Source organism: Etheostoma cragini, chromosome 5 (assembly GCF_013103735.1).
Source record: "Etheostoma cragini isolate CJK2018 chromosome 5, CSU_Ecrag_1.0, whole genome shotgun sequence".
Classification (NCBI taxonomy): domain Eukaryota; kingdom Metazoa; phylum Chordata; class Actinopteri; order Perciformes; family Percidae; genus Etheostoma; species Etheostoma cragini.
This window is the reverse complement of record NC_048411.1, coordinates 2,069,237-2,088,041: the sequence shown is the minus strand read 5'-3', so window position 1 is coordinate 2,088,041 and position 18,805 is coordinate 2,069,237. Positions and strand designations below refer to the sequence as shown.

Genomic DNA, 18,805 nt, shown 5'->3' with positions numbered 1-18,805 from the left:
ATTTTTGGAAAATGGCTGCAATGAAACAAAGAGTGAAAAATTTAAAGGGGTCTGAATACTTTCCGTACCCACTGTAAAGATGGATGACACGTCTCCACTTCCTCCCACTGTACAAAAGGGAATCCAAAGTAACCCGGATACGGGATTACCAGAGTCTGCGCCGTAGTAGAGCTGCGGTATCCCGCCCATACACCCAACCAACAAATAACGAGTCAATCACAGGTTTAAATTATGACGTTTCATCGTTTTTCTAGCATCAAATAACTAATAAAAACCGAACTGATCAGAAAAATTAACACTTGAACAAATATCAGCGTGATCAGAACTTCATAAAATGACAAAAAAAAAACTCTTTGGCAAAAATTTATTTAATATGTACTTTAATATTTGGCCTATTTTCAATTGTCTAACATGGAGGGGGCGGGGCTTATGATCTATACTGCCAGTCAGCATGGGGGTGATTGGCCAAAGTCAAAGTTTGGGCCGGCCATAGATATTTTCTTTTTTACTTTGAACTTCATTTCACAGCCCACACTGACTGTCACATTGTGATATCAGAAAAAACATTTCAGACGCTCACATGCACTTCATTTGAAGCACACTGCTGCCTTTAAGGGGGTTTTGTTCCAAGAGTGTTGGCCATAATTGCAGAAGACAAACTAGTGAGGGTTCACGTTACAGCAACTAAGACCCAAACTCTCATCTGTCACCGCGTATCAACATACAGTACGTACAGTATGTCTAATATAATGTCATCTCCTTGTCTTCCTCAGGTATCAGAACAGGAGATGGATCACATGATCGCTCGATCCACACACAGGGACAAAATGACCAAAAACAGACAATCTTCTCATTCCCAAGGTCTGATACCTACAGGGACATTTGTCTTCTCCTCTTCTTGTATCTTCTTGTATTTTTTTTGCATGTACTAAAGAAACAATTCTAGGTCCATAGAAAACGGCCGTAAACTTTTTACAGAGGAAGTTTGACATCTGAGGGTTTAAGGGTTAAAGTCAGAAGCATGGCTCAGGTGCTCCTTCTTATCCCATCTGTGATCATTGTAACCTGTAGGTGTGTCCTGTAAGAGCCCCTCCCCAGCGATGAAGGACAAGCAGGGAGACGGCTCCCCTACTCTCAGCTGGACCATGAAGAGATTCCTTGAGCCTGCCAGTAGAGTACGTCTTCATTCAATATTCATGAATTAGTTTGTGCAGTACACACACATTGCTAGGTTCAATTTCATTCTTCTCAAACCTATAGTTTTAGGAAAAATAACGTTTGTTACATTTGCCCAAAACTATAAAAATCTGTGAAACAATCACGTTCCTCTGCCTCCTCCTGGTGCTGCTAACGGAATAATGAAAACAGGGACTTGCTAGTCTTGACTTGGGACTTGTTAGTCTTGACTTGGGACTTGCTGGTCTTGACTAGGGACCTGTTAGTCTTGACTTGGGACTTGCTAGTCTTGACTTGGGACTTGTAAGTCCTGACTTGGGACTTGTTAGTCTTGACTTGGGACCTGCTAGTCTTGTCTTGGGACTTGCTAGTCTTGACTTGGGACTTGTAAGTCCTGACTTGGGACTTGTTAGTTTGACTTGGGACTTCAGTGCAGAGACTTGAGATTTGCAAAACGGTGACTTGGTCCCATCTCTGCTGCATATTTTACGTTTGCCAGTTAATTTTCATTGGCTGTTTGTCCACAAATCTACGTTTACACGGCTTATTGTGGAGAGGCACCGCATTTAAAAAAATGTGTATGGTGTGGTTGTGTTTTTCATCCTCCTTCCCGTTAGTTTGCTCACCTTTCATGTTCCCACCTCTGTAGCAGGGGTCTCTGAGCTCAGAGACAGAGTTATCTCAGTACTTCTCCCAGGACTCTTCCAACCACTCCTTCTTGTCTGAATCCATTCTGGGGGGATCCAACAGTGATGAGGCGCTCCACCAGCAGAGCTGCAATACTTCCATGGAAGACAACTCATCACAGCCACCTGGTAACAAATTCAACCATTTAAATGCTATGGAATGCAAATAACATCAATATGGTCAATCTCAAAATGGGCACCGATCCAAATTGAATGTGTTTCAGAAATCCAATTCTAAGACTGGGTTTACTGTCCTAGACTAGGGTCTACTCTTAATGTAGTTTAAACCCCCATCTGGGACTAAGGGCCCACAATTTAAAAAAAAGCTTTAATGCTTTGTGGCACTGTGTCATATTTGTATGTTTTATTTGGCAATGTCAGTTTATTACCCTGTTCATTTTTGTACCCTACACCTTATTTTCAGCATTTACCTCAACAGAAGTGGCGAGTCACCCGCAAGACAAGACCCCTGTTCCTCTCGTTCCCCATGCAGAGGCAGTTTGCCAGCCCATCACTGTCTCCAGCCCCACCTCCGTTCGAAGCCCACTGCTCCGTCAGCGGCGCCTCATGTGCTCTGAGGACGAGCTCAGCGATGGTGAGAACTCCGACAACGCTAGGAACACCCCAACAAAATCTGACTGTGTCAACTTCAATGATGCCCAAGCATCGGAAATGTCCAAAATTGGTTCAGCAGTTGTAAGTGCTGCATCGTCGTTAGATATAAATGGAAACCGTGACGATGGCAGGGATTTGCAGAGGTGTGGAAGCGACGACGTGACGACACCACTCTATGGTAGCTTCTCACAGTGTGAGGAAGGTGTAACCAATAAGTCTGAGTCACCTGGGTCAAATTCACCCTTCATGCCTATTCGCAACGCAGCAGGGGCAAGCAGTATGGGCTCCGGGCCCAGTAATTTGGCCATCAATAGTGACAACTATACTAATCAAGATGATGGCCAGTTGGAGACAAAGCGCTCCCCCAAGCTTGAGCATAAAGCAGTGACAAGGGTCAAAAGTATGATGAGCATTGAAGCACCAAACTTGCCCCAGCAGCAAAAGTCCAAAGTGGATGAGCCCCCTCCAGTCTCTGGGTCATCTCAGTCCCCTTCCCATGTCACACCGTGTGGGAGAAACCCCAAGTCCGCGGGTGGGTTGGTACCCCATCAGCACTGTAAGAAGGCAGATGCCAGTGAGCTTGTGGGTGTTTGTACCATCGACACTGTGACCCTGAAGAGAAGTGAGGACGAGTCCTTTGGTCTCGACCTGGAGATTATGTCATCCCCTCTGAAAGTTGTTGTTGCTGGGCTAAAGCCTGGAGGTGCAGCGGAAAAGGTATTTCTGATCAGTTTCATCCTTATATCAGCCTAATATTAATTCAAATAAAATGTGTTTATTGTGTCAAATCACAACAGGAAAGGTCTAGAACACACTCTAATTTACAAAGACCCAACATTTGCCACACTGAATGGTTACTTCAGATTTGATGAAAAACCTGTTTGAGTTATATAAAGAAAGAAAGAATTTGATATTTTATGGTATTTGTGGCTTGGGATTCTGTCGCTCAGAGAAAAGCTCAATTTGATCTCTTCTTTGTTTAATTGAACATCCAGGAATCTACCGGTAAGCTGTGTCGTGGAGATGAGATTGTAAAAATTGGAGAAAAGTCGGTGCGCTCGTCTTCTTACGAAGAAATCTGTGAGCTCATGCACAACCTTCCGATTACACTGTCCTTGGAAATCAAGAGACCAGTTTCAGGTAGGACCTTGGCTTAGATAATTTCTTATTATTCTCGAGGTCATTCAGCATCAGTGTGATCCCATTGTTTATTGACCTTAGGACTCCACATTAGATCTTTTTAAGTATCAGGGTTCCTGATACAGAGATAGAAGCCCTGTTCACATCTGGCACAGTCTGCCAGACCTTCCTCCCCAGCACTGCGAATAAAGGTCTGGCTAGTCCACACAGCATTCCTGGATGGGAGAAAAACGTGCTGGTTTATTGGCATTTCTTTAAACCAATCACAATTGCCTTGGGCGGGGCTAAGCGCCATACGGAGCAATGGTGCCGCTGCAAAATATTCTCGGGAAGGAACTTACATGTCCGTTCAAAATGTAGATAGATAGATAGATAGATATATTACGTTGTTTCAGCAGCAAAATCAGTCACACAGCACAGAATATAAATGAACTACTAGGATACAATATACATACATATAGTATACATGAAATAATAATAGGAATAAAATACAGAGAACTCCGATTGGACAGATAGTCTAGCTAGCAGTGTGGACACATACAGGTATGTGTCCTGGGCCACATATGGACAACCTACTCAACTACGGAATTACGTACTCATTTGCTGTGAAATACCGGGCAGAGAAAGGTACGGCACTCAGACAAAGACTGTAGGCGGTGCTTTTTCATTAGTCACCAGCGGTTTGTGATTTATGTTTATGAGTGTAACAACTGACATTTATGCACACACACAACGACGGGGAAATGAAAACTGATCACAAGTGGATACATGTGGAAATGCCAGGAAAGAACAGGGCCAGAGAGAGAAAAACCACTGCAGGCGGGCCACTATCAAAAATAGTTGAATCTAGCTTAAGTTTTGACTTAATGTAATGTAATGTCGTCCAGCACTGCACTTCATCAGCCAATCAGTAGTGACTGCACACTCAGAAACACAGATATTACCCATAAATGGGACTAATGGGACTTTATGGCTCGTGTCAACTTTGCACTTGCAAACTCCAGCGTAGAGATTCCACACTTGATGTGTTGGTGTATTTATTAAAGGTGTATTAAGCTTCTTGAAATTAGTCTTTACAAGCTGTTAGTACCAGAATATTGCTCAGTTTGTCGTTAAATAGAGCGCAATTTCTTTCCTTTTTTTTGCCAACCAAAGATGTAGGATCAAACCTCCCTCATGTACTTCCCCAAAGCAACCTGCAAGCATCTGGCTTTCTATCCATGGTGACTATCTTATACAGTATATTTAACTTTTTCTTACCAATACCATATCTATCCTGTAGCTTAACTCCCTGTATGCTTTCTGTGTCTTAGTTTGAGAATGAAGAATTTTATAGTGTAGTAGTGTAAATCTTAACTTATTGTAGCATAGACATTGCTGTGGATCGCTATTTCTTGGTCACCAAAGAGTCTTTAATTCATTAAAGGATCTTATTAATAGCATTTTCAACATCTACCCATCCAATACCAACTTGCTGGATTGCTGTTGAAGCAATAGGGATCCATTTACAGATTAATGTCATGAAAAAAAAGTCCTTTAACATTTACAAAATCAAGATTTAGGACTCCTGTAAAAAAAAATGTTTCTGGTTGGCTACTGTATTAGTAAAATAATTACTCGGGTGAGAGCCTGAAGCAACCACAGCAATGTCTTTAGTACCTAAATGTTGTGAACTAATCAATAAATTAATTTCTGTCAACCCAAAGATACAGTAGACATACACTGTACACTCCAACTTTGAGTCTTGGCTGACACAATCTAATATCTCTGACGCAACGTAGAGTCTGTTGTTACTGTGTTCTCCTACGGGCCTGCATGAATAGCCTCTCTTTATTTTTGAATCCCCAAATGTTACATTCTTATCCATAATTTATTATTTATAATATCAATAATAATTACAAATAACATCTTTGTCACATTTGATCTTTGCGTAACTATAGTTACATTGCTAGGGGAAAACATCTGTAATGCCAAAGCTTCCATTCAACCTGAGGTATTTCTAGCTCTGAGTTGAGTTGTACAGATGTTATTGTTCTGGTGTAGAAATATTAAATCTCTTTAGAGGTGAAAATGTGAAATCAACCCTGTCTTTGAAGAGGTTTAGTGTTTGCCTCGGTTTATGTTTTGTTTCTTTATCAAGATATCTCACAGAGCTTGTGAGGCTTTCATGGCCTCTGGGAAACCGATACGTTTAAATTAAATTAAAATTAAAACTGTACTTAATAAATATTGTGACTGACCTTGAGGTCTACATAACTATAGTATAGGACAACCAGATTTGGGGATTCTAAATGCTCTGGGTACTGTAGGGTGTAAACTAAGGCTACATTTACACCACTACATTTTGGATTTTAAGTTGACTTTTTTGAGCCAAAAGTGAGTAGAAGAACTAATCTCCGTTTAAACTAACCCGCCCAACTCAACATTCAGGTATACTGGGCCTGAACGGGAGGCACCGTTGCCATGTTGCCATGGTAATGTTAGTAGCTTAGTCTCAGAGAACGAGACTTTGTGTCCGATAAGGCCCAATCAAGAGGAGAAACGTTGTTGGTGTTTCCAAAGGTCCCCGTTTGCGCCCGTTTAGACTAAAACACAACCCCGCAGAAGTGTTTCCAAATGTCTCCGGGCCAGGGGCTTGGAAATGCCAGAGCGGGAAGAATGAGAGGGGGAAACGTAGCGACAGATTTTTTTATCCAAAACCTAGCAATATAAATGTAGCATAAGAATTATTCAGTAGAGAATGGCTCAGTGCTATGGACCTTGTAGATGAAGATCACATTGACATAGCATTAAAAAACCATCTCCCTGGACATTCTTGAATAATTTTGTTCTATGCCATAACATGTATGTAACCTCAATCTCCTGCAAGATAAAATAACGTTGTGAGTTTTTTAGAGTGTTTTTGTCGTAGGGGTGTCTGTGTGTAAATGAGAGGCCAATTGTAAAGCGCTTTGTCTGTTAAGGTACAAAAGCGCTTTATATAAGTTCATTCCATTTACCATGTTGGAAAAACATGCATATGTTAAGGCAAATGATTAATGCTTCTTTGTCATTCAGTCCTAACTAAAAAGTTTACTTTTTCATTTCTGGTCCCAGCTGTAGATCGACTGTCCAGTTTGAAAATGTCATCAGGGAGCAGTGATGGAGCCACTAGACTGAACCCAGCCAGATCCGTTAGAAGTCAGGGGACTTCTAATGTAGGACAGATTACAAGTGCAAATCCAGAGAAATCCAATCACACAAGCCAAACAGTTCACAGCTTCCAAATACCCATCCCCAACATAGATGACATTTTATCAGTAGTGAGCAGTGATAACAACGCACAAACCAAATCTCCCTTCCCAACATTATCTAATGAGCCTGTGTCCTCCTGTTCAAGCCAAGAGACAGTAACCCTGTCTGAGAAAGCTGACATTCAGGTTCCAATACAGTCTGGTCCCCTGGACTTTTCCATCGTGGATGCAGGAAGTGAAAAAGGTGCCATGTCTCCTGTGGAGACAGCACACGCGAACCAACTAAAGGAAAGCAGCTCAGCTGTTTTCAATGAATCACGTCCCAAAAGTCCTGATGATGCTGTTTCTAAGTGTATGTACCCCATGGAAGATGACAGTGATGATGACAGTAACTCCACCACTGACAGCAGTGCAATGGTCACCACGGTAGCCAGTGGTGGTAGTCTTCATGAGCCCTCCTCAGATGAGGAAGTAGTGGAACTTTGTTCATTTGATGCCCAGCAACCTGATGCTGGTGGACTCTCAAATTTAAGCCAGTCACCAAATGGGTCTTCATCTTTTCAGCATGCTAGCATTCCGGACACAAACCTGGTCCAGAGCTTTGGTGTGCTGCATGTCTCTGCTGATGTCACACTGACAAACAAAGAAAACGTTGTTACAACTTCCCAGTACTCGCAGCTCTCTCAGGTGTTAGCGCTCTCCCCTACAGAGCAACTTTGCCAATCTTTCAACAATGCAATACCTGGGACTTCTATAAAGTGCCCCAATAATAATGCCACCGAATCCTGTGACAAAGTTCAAGCCTGTGTGGAATCCCGTCCTGGGAGTCTAAGCACTTACAGCAGCCCCTCCCCTCCAGTTAGCTGCAGTGCCACACAAGAGACTACTGAAAAAGTGCATGCAGATGCCTCACTGAACTCAGCTTTATTAAAGCCTTTGGATGTACCAATGCCCCATTTTTCAATGGAATCAGAAACCTTGGGTTCAAACATCAGCAGATTGGATAAAAGAGTGTCAGCACCAATGACAAACAAAGAAAAAGTCTTGGAGTGTAAAACAAATTCAAACCCACGTGCTATCTCTGTGCTTAAGAAGACCTCTGGGCTAAAACTCCTTGATAATTTAGACCATGCCATGTGGAATAGTAACGTTAAACTCCAGGTTGAAACTCATATTGGACCAAACACTAGTACTCCCAAATTAAAGGGTCTAAGTATTAAGAGTAAGAAAAAACCACAGGAGGAGCATCTCCAAAAAACTGCCAGGAGTGAAAGTCCACTTCCTTTAAACATCAATGCTTCCTTAAACCTGTCAACAAAAATACCAGCAACGACAACCGTGTCCTGCTTTTTGAAGACAAATAACCAGCCTGATATCAACAGCTGTCTTGATATGCACAAAGAAGGTGACAGATGGCAGGTTACATCTGAGCTGTTCCCTTCAGGTAGCACATTACAAACTATACAACTGGCCAAAGAGAAGGACATCCATCTGGGCTCCAAAGCACCAGCCATATCACAGAGCCAATCCCACCCCCCTGCTACTCAGAGATCATTTATAGAAGTTCGACTGGCTTCGTTATCTGGTTCATCACCTTCACTTATGGCACACAATAAAGCATTGAATTCAAAAGACTCTGAATCCCCTCTAAGAGGCACTTGTGCAAGATTAGCACCAATGCTTTCTCCTTCCAACCCCACTGTAGAAAAAACTAATGCCATGGCCAGTACCACAGTATTTAATTCACTGTGTTCTACTAAATATGAAACTAATTCAACTACAAGTAACGTCTCAAAACCCAGTAGTATTGTGGAGACAAGTGAGACCCTGAAGTCCAGCGCATCCAGAATGTACATTAAGACAATGGAAAGGCAAAGCTTCACCACAGACACTGCCTTGTCTGCAGACTACAATCCCTTCTCTGTACGACATAAGATAAAGTCCTTTGAAAACCTGGCTCACTTTGATAAGCCGGTGGCTAAAAACAGTGACATTCAGTCTTATGCTCTGGCCTACAGAGCCTCACTTAACCAAAGGATTGCTGGTTATATGGGGTTGGTTAGTTCTATTGACTGCCGGGCACGGCAAAAGAACTTCAGTTCTTATGTGGAGAATCTACTCCCTACCACACCCTGCTCACCACTTCTTAGTAAATCTCCATCTAGCATTACACTGATAAACCTTGACCTTCCACATTCAAGCTGTGACACAGCTCCCCTGACTGATGACAATAGGATTGCTCAAGATCAAAAAGCTCTGGATGGGACAGCACCACAGACCCCTCAGGTGCTGCGGAGGAAACACGGGAAACTTCCCCGCTGCAGGATGCGGCAGCTCAGGGCTGTCAGCATGCCGGAACTGGAAAACCTATGCACAGAGGACTTTACCAGAGGCCGTGGGACAGCCGTAGATGAAACCGAGCCAGGCAGCTATCCCGCTCTACTCACAGAAACCACATTGACTAAGAGCTGTCCACCTGCTGCAACCCTGGACGTAACAGTTGGTGGGAAGAGGGTGAGCCGAGGTGATCCTGGATCCACCGAAAAGACTCCTCAAGGAACCGCGGAGAGCCATGGACATCAGCCTGGCTGGTCAATCAGGTAGGGAGTTTGATTCAAACTTTCTCAGTTAAAAACTGTTATGTTCAAAGCACACTGGAACCACAATGTCTATGAATTGAACATGTTTAACTTTGGTGCCCCCAGTGGTGGTACCAAGACTCTGTAGCAGACTGCAGTCAGAATATTAGAGATTAGAGGAACCAAAACAAAAGCCTAGAAATAATTCATGATATGCTTAAAATGTTGTGGTTTTACAAGACTAAGAATATTGTAATTTTTTAAGCAAAAGTGATAGATAGATAGATACTTTATTCATTCCAAATGAAATTTTAGGCATCCAGTAGCAAGGTTAAGAACATGGGTGCAAGTATATATGTACAGGATTGCATAGACCAAAAAACAAGACAGTCGAAATTCTTAAATTAATTATTTAAGCCGAAAATATTTCTATTTATGCGTCTCTCTGTTCAATGCGGGAGCCATTGTTGCCTGTTGCACAACGCATATCGCTACCCCTAGGTTTCAAGTAAACTCGCGTCCTCCCTTGATTTTTTTATTCACTGTCTATGGTTCCTAGGGACATACACCCCTTAACCCTCGATCAAAACAGTATTGGGACAGCACTCGTTCTGACGTGAACGCGCAAGACGTAGGGGTAGGGGTAAGACAGAGGAATGAGATTCGTTGCTCCGCTGCCAATACACATATTACAATACGTCAGCTCTACATTCATTGGAAGGTTAAGTTGTCTTCTCAGCAGTGCTGATGATCTCATAATGCAACATTTGTAAGGAATACATTATTGCAGAAATAATGGTAATAAATGAGATTTCCTTGGCCAATGTTAGCTGTAACATTTTGCCTGATAACACTCAACACTACAACCAACAGCATAACAAGCACCTTTTAATTTCCTTGTGTTTCTTTCTATAAAACCATGTTTGATGTAAAAGCTTCTTTGAAATGGTAATCATTGGAGAAAACCCATTGACTCCTTTTGTGTGCAGTCTAAAGGAGCTGGCTGCGTCTCCTGTGGCTCGGCACAAGCTGCAGACACTGCTGACCCTCCCGCCGGTGAAATCCTACGTGGCGGCCCTGCTGCAGGAGGCCCAGGCCCTCTCAGAGGTAACTCTATGCTGCTGACCAACAGACATCTGCAGGAAACTATTTCACATGTAGTTTATTATCTAATGCATGCCGTAGCACAAGGCTCGGCAACCTCTCAAATAGTAAGTACCAATTTAAAATGTTCTTTTTAATCAGTGTGAAAAGAAAAGACTCAAGTAAAGTTCCTAAAATAAGTCCTTAGGTCGAGTACTTGAGTAAATGTACTTAGTTACATTCCACCAGTGGAGCCCACTCATGCAGTGTTGTTTTTTTCCGAGTGCTAGCCAATCAGAGGCAGAGTAGGGCGGGTCTTGGCGGAATGCGGCTGGAGAAAAATTCAATCAAACTGCAACAAATTACAGGCCGTGCTAAAGACCTTGCTAGTAAATCCATTTGTTGATCTAATTTTAGGCATTATTATTTAAAGGAAATAATTATTGTGAATTATCGTGAGCTGAAGAATTTGATACAAACAAATACAAAGACGGGGGATTCTGGTTTGTGATTTTCTTTCATTTCAGAGAATGATTATCTGACTCTTTTTGTTTATCTCTTGCCATGAATTACTTAATTAGAATTTGGGTGAATCTGATTTCTAATGTTAACATAACGATTTTGTATATTTATGTATGGATGCATGTTTCTACCTATGTATGTACTGTATATATGTGTTGTGTGTGTGTGTGTGTGATGTAGGTTGTTTGGCATGCAGATTGGAACAATTTCAAAACAAATTTTTTTTACAGACTTGGTGCTCGTGGGCAATTGGTTAAGCTACATGTACCTTATAAGGCTACATTGTGTCAGTCCTGCTGTCTGTGTTATTTTTGTCACATTGACTCTGTTTCTGCACTCTCTGCAGGTCAACGATAACACCCAGCTGGTGTTCCTGAGCAAAGAGGAAGGCTCAGGGCTTGGTTTCAGTATTGCTGGTGGAGTCGACCTGGAGCAGAAGGCGATCACTGTACGTACCGCATGTAGAGGCTCAGGAACTGTTCCAATTCAAATGCATCGCTGGGCATCATTTAGCATTGAATCTTGCATTGCAAGCTGCTATCGTCTTATTGGATAATATCAAACAAGCACTTTTGCACAATTGCTCTAATAACCCTCATGTGGTCTTTTGTTGATGCTTTTTATCATTGTTATTTACTTTTTCTCATGTTTTTGTCCTTTTTTTTCCATCACTTTTGACACTTTTTTCAATGTTGAACACTAAGTAATACTAACTTATTAACTAGTTTTACAGTTATTTTTTGAATTTATGGTCAATAAACCTCATTTAAAAGACATTGTACCTAATGTTTGAATTACAAAAATAGAAATTAGGATGTATCTAGACTAAACAGTAATAAATGCACCCACAACATTGAGAAAGTGACAAAAATGTATGTTGATAGATAATCACAGACTGGAATATGTCAACTTTTACTCAATACTATTTCAAAAACACTTGAATTGAATAAGACGCCCCAAATTTAATAAAAGTAGAGATTTTTACTTGGCAAAGAGCGTTGTGTGGAATCAATCATGTTATTTTGGTGAATTAAAAAGAACACTGATATAGGAAAACGGGTCAATTTGACCCAAGGACAACATGAGGGTTAACTTCCATAGTAGCTTGTTTCTCCGCTGCCGACTGCAGAGATCTTGCTTAACACTGGACCAATGTCAAAGATCGCTGTCCCCATCAGTCACTAAGACTGAAAAAAAAAGCATGAGTTTGTTTGAATTGTCTTTTTCTTGCCAATATTGCTAACTTGCTTGCAGAAGATGGTAGCACTTTAACTCCTACCATTTCTTTTCAGGTCCATCGGGTCTTCACCAAAGGGGCAGCTAGCCTTGAAGGCACAATCCAGAGAGGTGACAACATTTTATCCATAAATGGCACAAGTCTGGGGGGTAAAACCCATGGAGAGGCTGTGTCTTGCCTTCATCAAGCCAGGCTATCCAAACAAGCCTTGGTAGTCATATGGAGAGACAAGGACAGTGGACCGAGTGTCTCTAACATGTCTGACTCAGTTGGCCGGCCAATGAGGATCTGTTCTGCCAGACAGAAGTCAAAGGAAGCTGGAGCAGGTAAGGTTCCTCGTCTTCATGGCGGTCAAGTAGTAGAAAAGTACACTGTTATTATAAATATTTAATGAGACACTGTTTTAAGTTTAGAATTGTAATGTCTGTCATGTTTTTATTTTGTTGACCTTTATTAATACAGGGAAAGAGCAGACACGGGTCTCTTTAACAGCTGAGCCCTGGGTACAGCATCATTTAAAATAATAGAGAACACAATTACAAATAACAATGACATTCAACAGCAATTTGCTCATTAAGCGTGACTTGAAATTACCAATTAGAAACCAAGACATCTAGCTTCAGTCCCCTTTGAAACTCATTCCAAGTAAAAGACGCATTCTATTCAAACACAGTTTTGTCCAACTCTAAATGAACCCGAGGAACCACCAGTGTCAACGCATCTTCGGAACGAGTTTGCTAACCCCCAGTATTCCGATTTGATTGTCCGCTTTAAGGTATTCAGGAAGCTGGTGCATTGTGGGAGGTTGTGGCTCAATGGTAGAGCAATAGCCTGCCAATTGGAAGGTTGGTTGCTAGATCCGTGGCTCGGCAGTCCCATGTGGAAGTGTCCTTGGGCAAGACACTTAACACTGAGTGGCCCTTGAGGCTGCCCATCATGTTGAGTCCTATTTTAATGTGAAAACGCAAGTATCGAACGCCAAACGCAAGCAGCTCTGTGGAAGGATCTCGGGTGCTGTTGCTATGATACCGGCGGGATAAATGACTCTTGCTTGTTTTTCAGTGGTGGATGTGGGTCCAGACGGGGCTGTAACGGTGGAGCTTCACAAGTCTTCTGCTGGGCTGGGGTTCAGTCTGGAAGGGGGGAAGTCCTCAAGCCACGGAGACAGGCCTCTCATTGTCAAACGCATCTTTAAAGGTGACATTTTATCTATAAGTCTCTCATAAAGTATAGTGTCAAAGCTGAATATTCATCTAGAATCTAATAAAGGGACATTGTGGTGGTCTGTGCCCATTCACAGTCTATCAGCAATCTAGTCCAGGGGATTAATTACCACTTAAAGCGTAACACTCGCCCAAAATGTTAATAATGTATGAACTCTATCTTTAAAAACATTGCTAAATACATTCATACCAATAAAGCCGGTGAATGTGTGTTTCCATCCTATGGCTTGTAAGCCAATAAAAACCTCTGCGTAATGACCTCACATGCTGTTTTGCAGTCAGATTGGTATTTGGAATAGATTTTAGACATTTGAAAGTCTTTCCATTTATTGTCGCACTAAATCACACAACCTTCAAGCTAACATTTGCTAGCCAAAATGAATGGCGCCGTCTACCTACAAATGATTAATACTGCACAAGTTAGTGATAGTGCTTATGTCCCAGCCGAGAGTGACATAACAAGCTATAATCAGACAACAATGACCCCATAACATCGCTGTGATGATGCAGATATACATAAATGCCAGACGACAACTATCTGAATTAGCGGTTATATTTTGCTCGTAAATTAAATTTTAAAAGTCATTCGTTTTCTCGTCCGTCCACTTCTGTCTTTGTTGACATCCGCCATGTCTGCAAAGAAAATGGAACTTACCTAACACTTATGTTGTCCTTGGGTCAAATTTCATCCGTTTTCAGTTATTTGATTTTTTTTTTTGCACTAAAAATGAGCTGTCAAAATAAGCGCTGAAATCGCCAACAATAAAAATGTCAAAAAACTTTGGCAAAAACATCAAAAAACCCACCCACCCACAACATTGAAAAAGTGACCAATTTTGGAAAAACTAATCATAATGTTGAAAAAAAGTGACCAGACTGTTTTTTTTCATGGTTGTCGGGAAGACAACACAAGGATTAATCTTCTTCTTCTTTGTTTTATGGCATAAAATCATCTAAAACCTTATTGCAAATCATGATGTATTTCCATCAGCTTTTATCGCATAAGCCGTTTACCAGTTAGGAGGAAATCAGATTGTCGAACATACAAACTTTGTGGCGATATTTATAAAATGTATCAAATTTGACTGTCTCTAAAGGCTCTTTTCATTCTGTATTTCTTAATTTGCATTAAAATGTTAGGATGGAAACATGGATTATGTATCTTTACCTTGAACTGCGTACAACAGGAGGAGCGGCGGAGCTGTCCGGCTGTGTCCACGTTGGCGATGAAGTTCTGTCCATCAACGGCTGTTCTCTGGAGGGCCTCATGCACCACGATGCCTGGAAAATCATCAAAGCAACTAACGAGGGGCCGAACCACCTCCTCATCCGCAGGTCCAGGACCGATTTGTAACGGACGAGGAAAAAGAAACCTCCCGGCAAGGACCAAATGTGAAAACAGGGTGGGGTCAAACAGTGGAAACGAGGATTTTCTGACAGACTTCATTGGAGTGGTTTGTGTTTTGTCCGGTTACATGTGTAGAAATAGGTCAGATTGGATGGACCACTAGCGATTGTGGTGTACATTGCTGTATTATGATTTATTTCAGATGGGAAGTGCAGTTTGTTTACAAAAGATTCACTTTGGAATAATAAATAAAACTGTTTTTTTTTTAAATAAAGTCAGTATGTGAAAGGATCTATGGCTGGTTGTGGTTATGCAGTATCATTCATGCTAACTTATGTCCATAACAAAATTTCCATAAAAAAAGTGTTATAGGACATCTACTAGCTGGAGAGGTGCCAGTTCACCTCCTGGGCACTGTCAAAGTGCTCTTGAGCAAAGCACCAAACCCCCAGGGGCGCCTTTCCATAGACAGCCCCCCCACTCTGACATTACTCCATTTAGTGCATATACAGATACTGAGCATGTGTGTGTAATGTGTGAGAGAAAAAAAACAGATTGAAAACATTGTAATTGGCCTTTGCAGGATTAATAAAGTGTACATCACTGAAGGAGTTCCTTTGAAACTGACTTTTTAGAAGTCCAGAAAAGCAGCGCCCTCTGCTGATGAAAGATGAGAGTAAAAAGCCTACAGCACCAGGTAGTCCCATGCGGTTTTCCATCCAAGTACTGACCCGGCCCGACCCTGCTTAGCTCCCGAGATCAGACAAGATCGGGTGCGTTCAAGGTGGTATGACAGTAAGCTATTATACCCATTGCAACCAATGGATTTATAGATGGTAAAACCCAAGGGGTCTCAGAACTATTGATTAAACAGTTTGGGGATGGAAAGTACTGGACTACATGCAATTACACAAGTGTATCCTTTTGCAGTAGCTTGCAGGTTTTTGCATTTATCCTTTGCATAGTGATACAAGGAGCCAGTTGAGGTGGTTCGGGCACCTGGTAGGGATGTCTCCTTGGCGCATCCCTAGGGAGGTGGTCCAGGCACGTCCAGCTGGGAGGAGGCCTCGGGGAAGACCCAGGACTAGGTGGAGAGATTATATCTCCAATTTACCCTGGGAACGCCTCGGGAACCCCCAGTCGGAGCTGGTCGATGTGGCTCGGGGAAGGGAAGTTTGGGGTTCCCTACTGGAACTGATAATCCGATACTGGGTAAACGGATGAAGACAGATGGATGGATAGATAATGATTCAAATAGCCTAATCTAGCCTTTTTTCTATTGACAATCCTTCTGTATTTCAGCATTTAAATAATCCTTAATTTGTTCTGTTCTGTTAACTATTTATTTATTTATTTATTTATTTATAGCTACTTTGTCATGTTTTTATTTTTTATTCCTGTATTTATTTATGCTTTTGTTTTGTTGAAACTTATGTTATATTTAATCTTCTGTAAATGTGCATCCTCCTGGTTTGCATGTCAGCTTTGTCTCCTTTACAGAAGGAGCATCGCCCTCTGATGATGAGAATAAAAAGCCTACAACACCTGGGATTCCCCACAAGTACTGACCCGGCTCAGCTCAGACAGGACTGGACGTGTTCAGGGGGGTATGGCATGGCTGTAAGCAATTGTAAATTATGCTGAATGATAGTTATAGAATAATGAAATAAAATGGATGATCCGTTAATCTGACATCACCTGACACACACACACACACACACACACGCACACACACACACTGTCCTGCTGCCACAAATCCTCACTAGAACACCAGATGTGTAGGTATAGATCAGAGGAGTATATACTGGCATCTTTTTCCCACTGTAAGCACTGTGCAAGATGCACTTAAGACTTTGACACAAATCGGTGAATGAACCAGTTTCTATACACATGATCAAACCAGTCTTTACAGCCTTCTGGTTTCTTTCCAATAGATAGTTTCATGTTATCAATCTGACTCCAAACCTCCCCTGAATTTGCATTTAAGCACATTAAATCTCTGTCTTTTCTTTTCCCATAGGAAGCTTCTTTCTATACAATCACCATAAAAACCATCAAACACGTTGGAGCAGACCAAAATGGAAAATGACAGTGTCCAAGTGTTAGACATGTCCACCAGATGTCAGCACACAGACGGCTGAGGAACCACTCCAACTTCTGGATGTCAGTGTCAATGTTGCTTCAGTGGTATTTCGGCACCCACTATTGAATGTCACAGTTTTCTACAATTGGTAACATGCATCACTATATCAATAAGTGAGTAAATAACAAGACTCATGTATTCAAAACGTTGCTCAGTCAGCACAGCTGAGCAAACTGTGGACCACTTTTCATTGCTTTGAGACATAATGCATTTAATGAGCACATCTTTTAAAATTCATCAACCACCACCAAACCTCTGTGTACTTACAGGCCAGTTTGAACATGATTATGTCCTGTTGTAAAAAATATTAATTTGCATGTGAAACCAAACTATAGAAAAACACTGTAAATTAGAAAGCACTTTTCAACATTCTGCTAGACAGACAGACACATAGATAGATAGATAGATAGATAGATAGATAGATAGATAGATAGATAGATCCCATTTTTCCCCCAAATTGTTCAGTCCTAATGTGTATCAATTTGCTGCTTATAACATTAGATATTGGATGCTGGCTGCAGGGACTATCTCCCATCCCGACACCAGAGCATTAGTGAGGTCCAACGCTGATGCTGAGTGATGATTTGGTACCACACCAAACTGGGAAAACCATTTCACCTGGCAGTATACGTTTGGCCACATGTGACATGCAGACTGCACTTAACATTTAAATGGTGTAGTCATTACGCCAAAAAGGAAAACAACATTTGTGCCCAGAAAAACATGACAGTATACACAAATCGAGCAGAGCCTGCAGGTATTTGTGCAGCAGGATGTCATCTCACATCCTGGAAAATTCTCCCACAGCCTAAGCTAAAAGATAGCATTACATGACGAGGTGTTGGTTTCAGCTTAATTACCATAATTGTGGAATTTGTGCTAGTTGTGCTCATTGGTGTAATTTGGATATTTCAGATGAGATAGCACACAATTGTGCTTTACATTCAGTATAATACTTTACCTTTTCATGTAATGATTTAATGATTTTAAGTGTAATGAGAGCTGTGGAAACCATTGGCATGCACGTCAGCAAATTCCAATCCACTTGCCAGCAAACAAAATGTGTCTTCTGAGTCTTGGTTGGTGAGTCATTAGTGACACATGCTAATGAGCCACGATAACTGCAAGGCTGCTGCTTGAGCGGAGGATTTGAGCCGAAGGGAATGTTAGTTTTTGTTAGGGTTAGGGTTGGTCCTCGGTGCTGTAAGGTACTGTTGGTGCAAGACATAGAGAGAGACCAGGTATAATGTTACTAAGTAGGCCACATTTAATCAAGTACTGCACACGAGTACAGTTCTTGAACCTAACTTGAATATTTCCATTGCATACTACTTTATACTTCTACTCTTACGTTTTACTGCATTACTCTTGTTTAACAGCTGTGGTTTCTAGGTACTTTGATAATTCAGAAACACTTACACTCAAAACCTATAAAATATAACACATTGTCATAGATTAAACTACTTAAATACGTTTTACAAAGTAGTGCAAAGTAACTCCCCTCTACACTGAATCAGAATCAGGAAAGGATGGTAGCTAGTGCATACAAAAACTGATTAAATATCAAATATCATTATAATAAACAATACATGTAAAGGACACTATAATGGCAAAAAATAAATGCTAAAAAAAAAACATACATAAACATATATGTACAATATAAAAGCACATACACCTTGTTGAAAAGACTTAAAGCTGCGATAGTTGCTGTTCCGGCCCCTTGGGGGCAGTATTACAAGCTGTTGTCATGACAAACAGTCACATGTCACTACCCGATGTGAGGCGAGTGCGGATTTGATTTGCGACAAGTAGCATACACA

General features: G+C 41.4%; 1 protein-coding gene and 1 pseudogene across 4 annotated transcripts in view; one reads left to right on the top strand and one right to left on the bottom strand.

Moving 5' to 3' along the window:
- The window catches only part of pdzd2 (PDZ domain containing 2), a 58,276-nt gene that overhangs the window by 36,741 nt on the left and 2,730 nt on the right, over positions 1–18,805 (top strand). For 2 of the 4 annotated variants that reach the window (XM_034872408.1, XM_034872407.1), the window contains exons 16-26: positions 774–861; positions 1,072–1,175; positions 1,826–1,991; positions 2,287–3,194; positions 3,473–3,617; positions 6,714–9,450; positions 10,419–10,536; positions 11,381–11,482; positions 12,327–12,597; positions 13,334–13,468; positions 14,682–15,130. In XM_034872408.1, the coding sequence (XP_034728299.1) occupies positions 774–861; positions 1,072–1,175; positions 1,826–1,991; positions 2,287–3,194; positions 3,473–3,617; positions 6,714–9,450; positions 10,419–10,536; positions 11,381–11,482; positions 12,327–12,597; positions 13,334–13,468; positions 14,682–14,848 (4,941 nt within the window). In that variant the 3' untranslated portion in view covers positions 14,849–15,130. Of the gene's footprint in view, positions 1–773; positions 862–1,071; positions 1,176–1,825; positions 1,992–2,286; positions 3,195–3,472; positions 3,618–6,713; positions 9,451–10,418; positions 10,537–11,380; positions 11,483–12,326; positions 12,598–13,333; positions 13,469–14,681; positions 15,131–18,805 lie in introns of those variants that run through there. The other 2 variants (XR_004656733.1, XM_034872409.1) reach the window with 2 other exon arrangements.
- Positions 15,525–15,643, bottom strand: LOC117945570 (annotated as a pseudogene).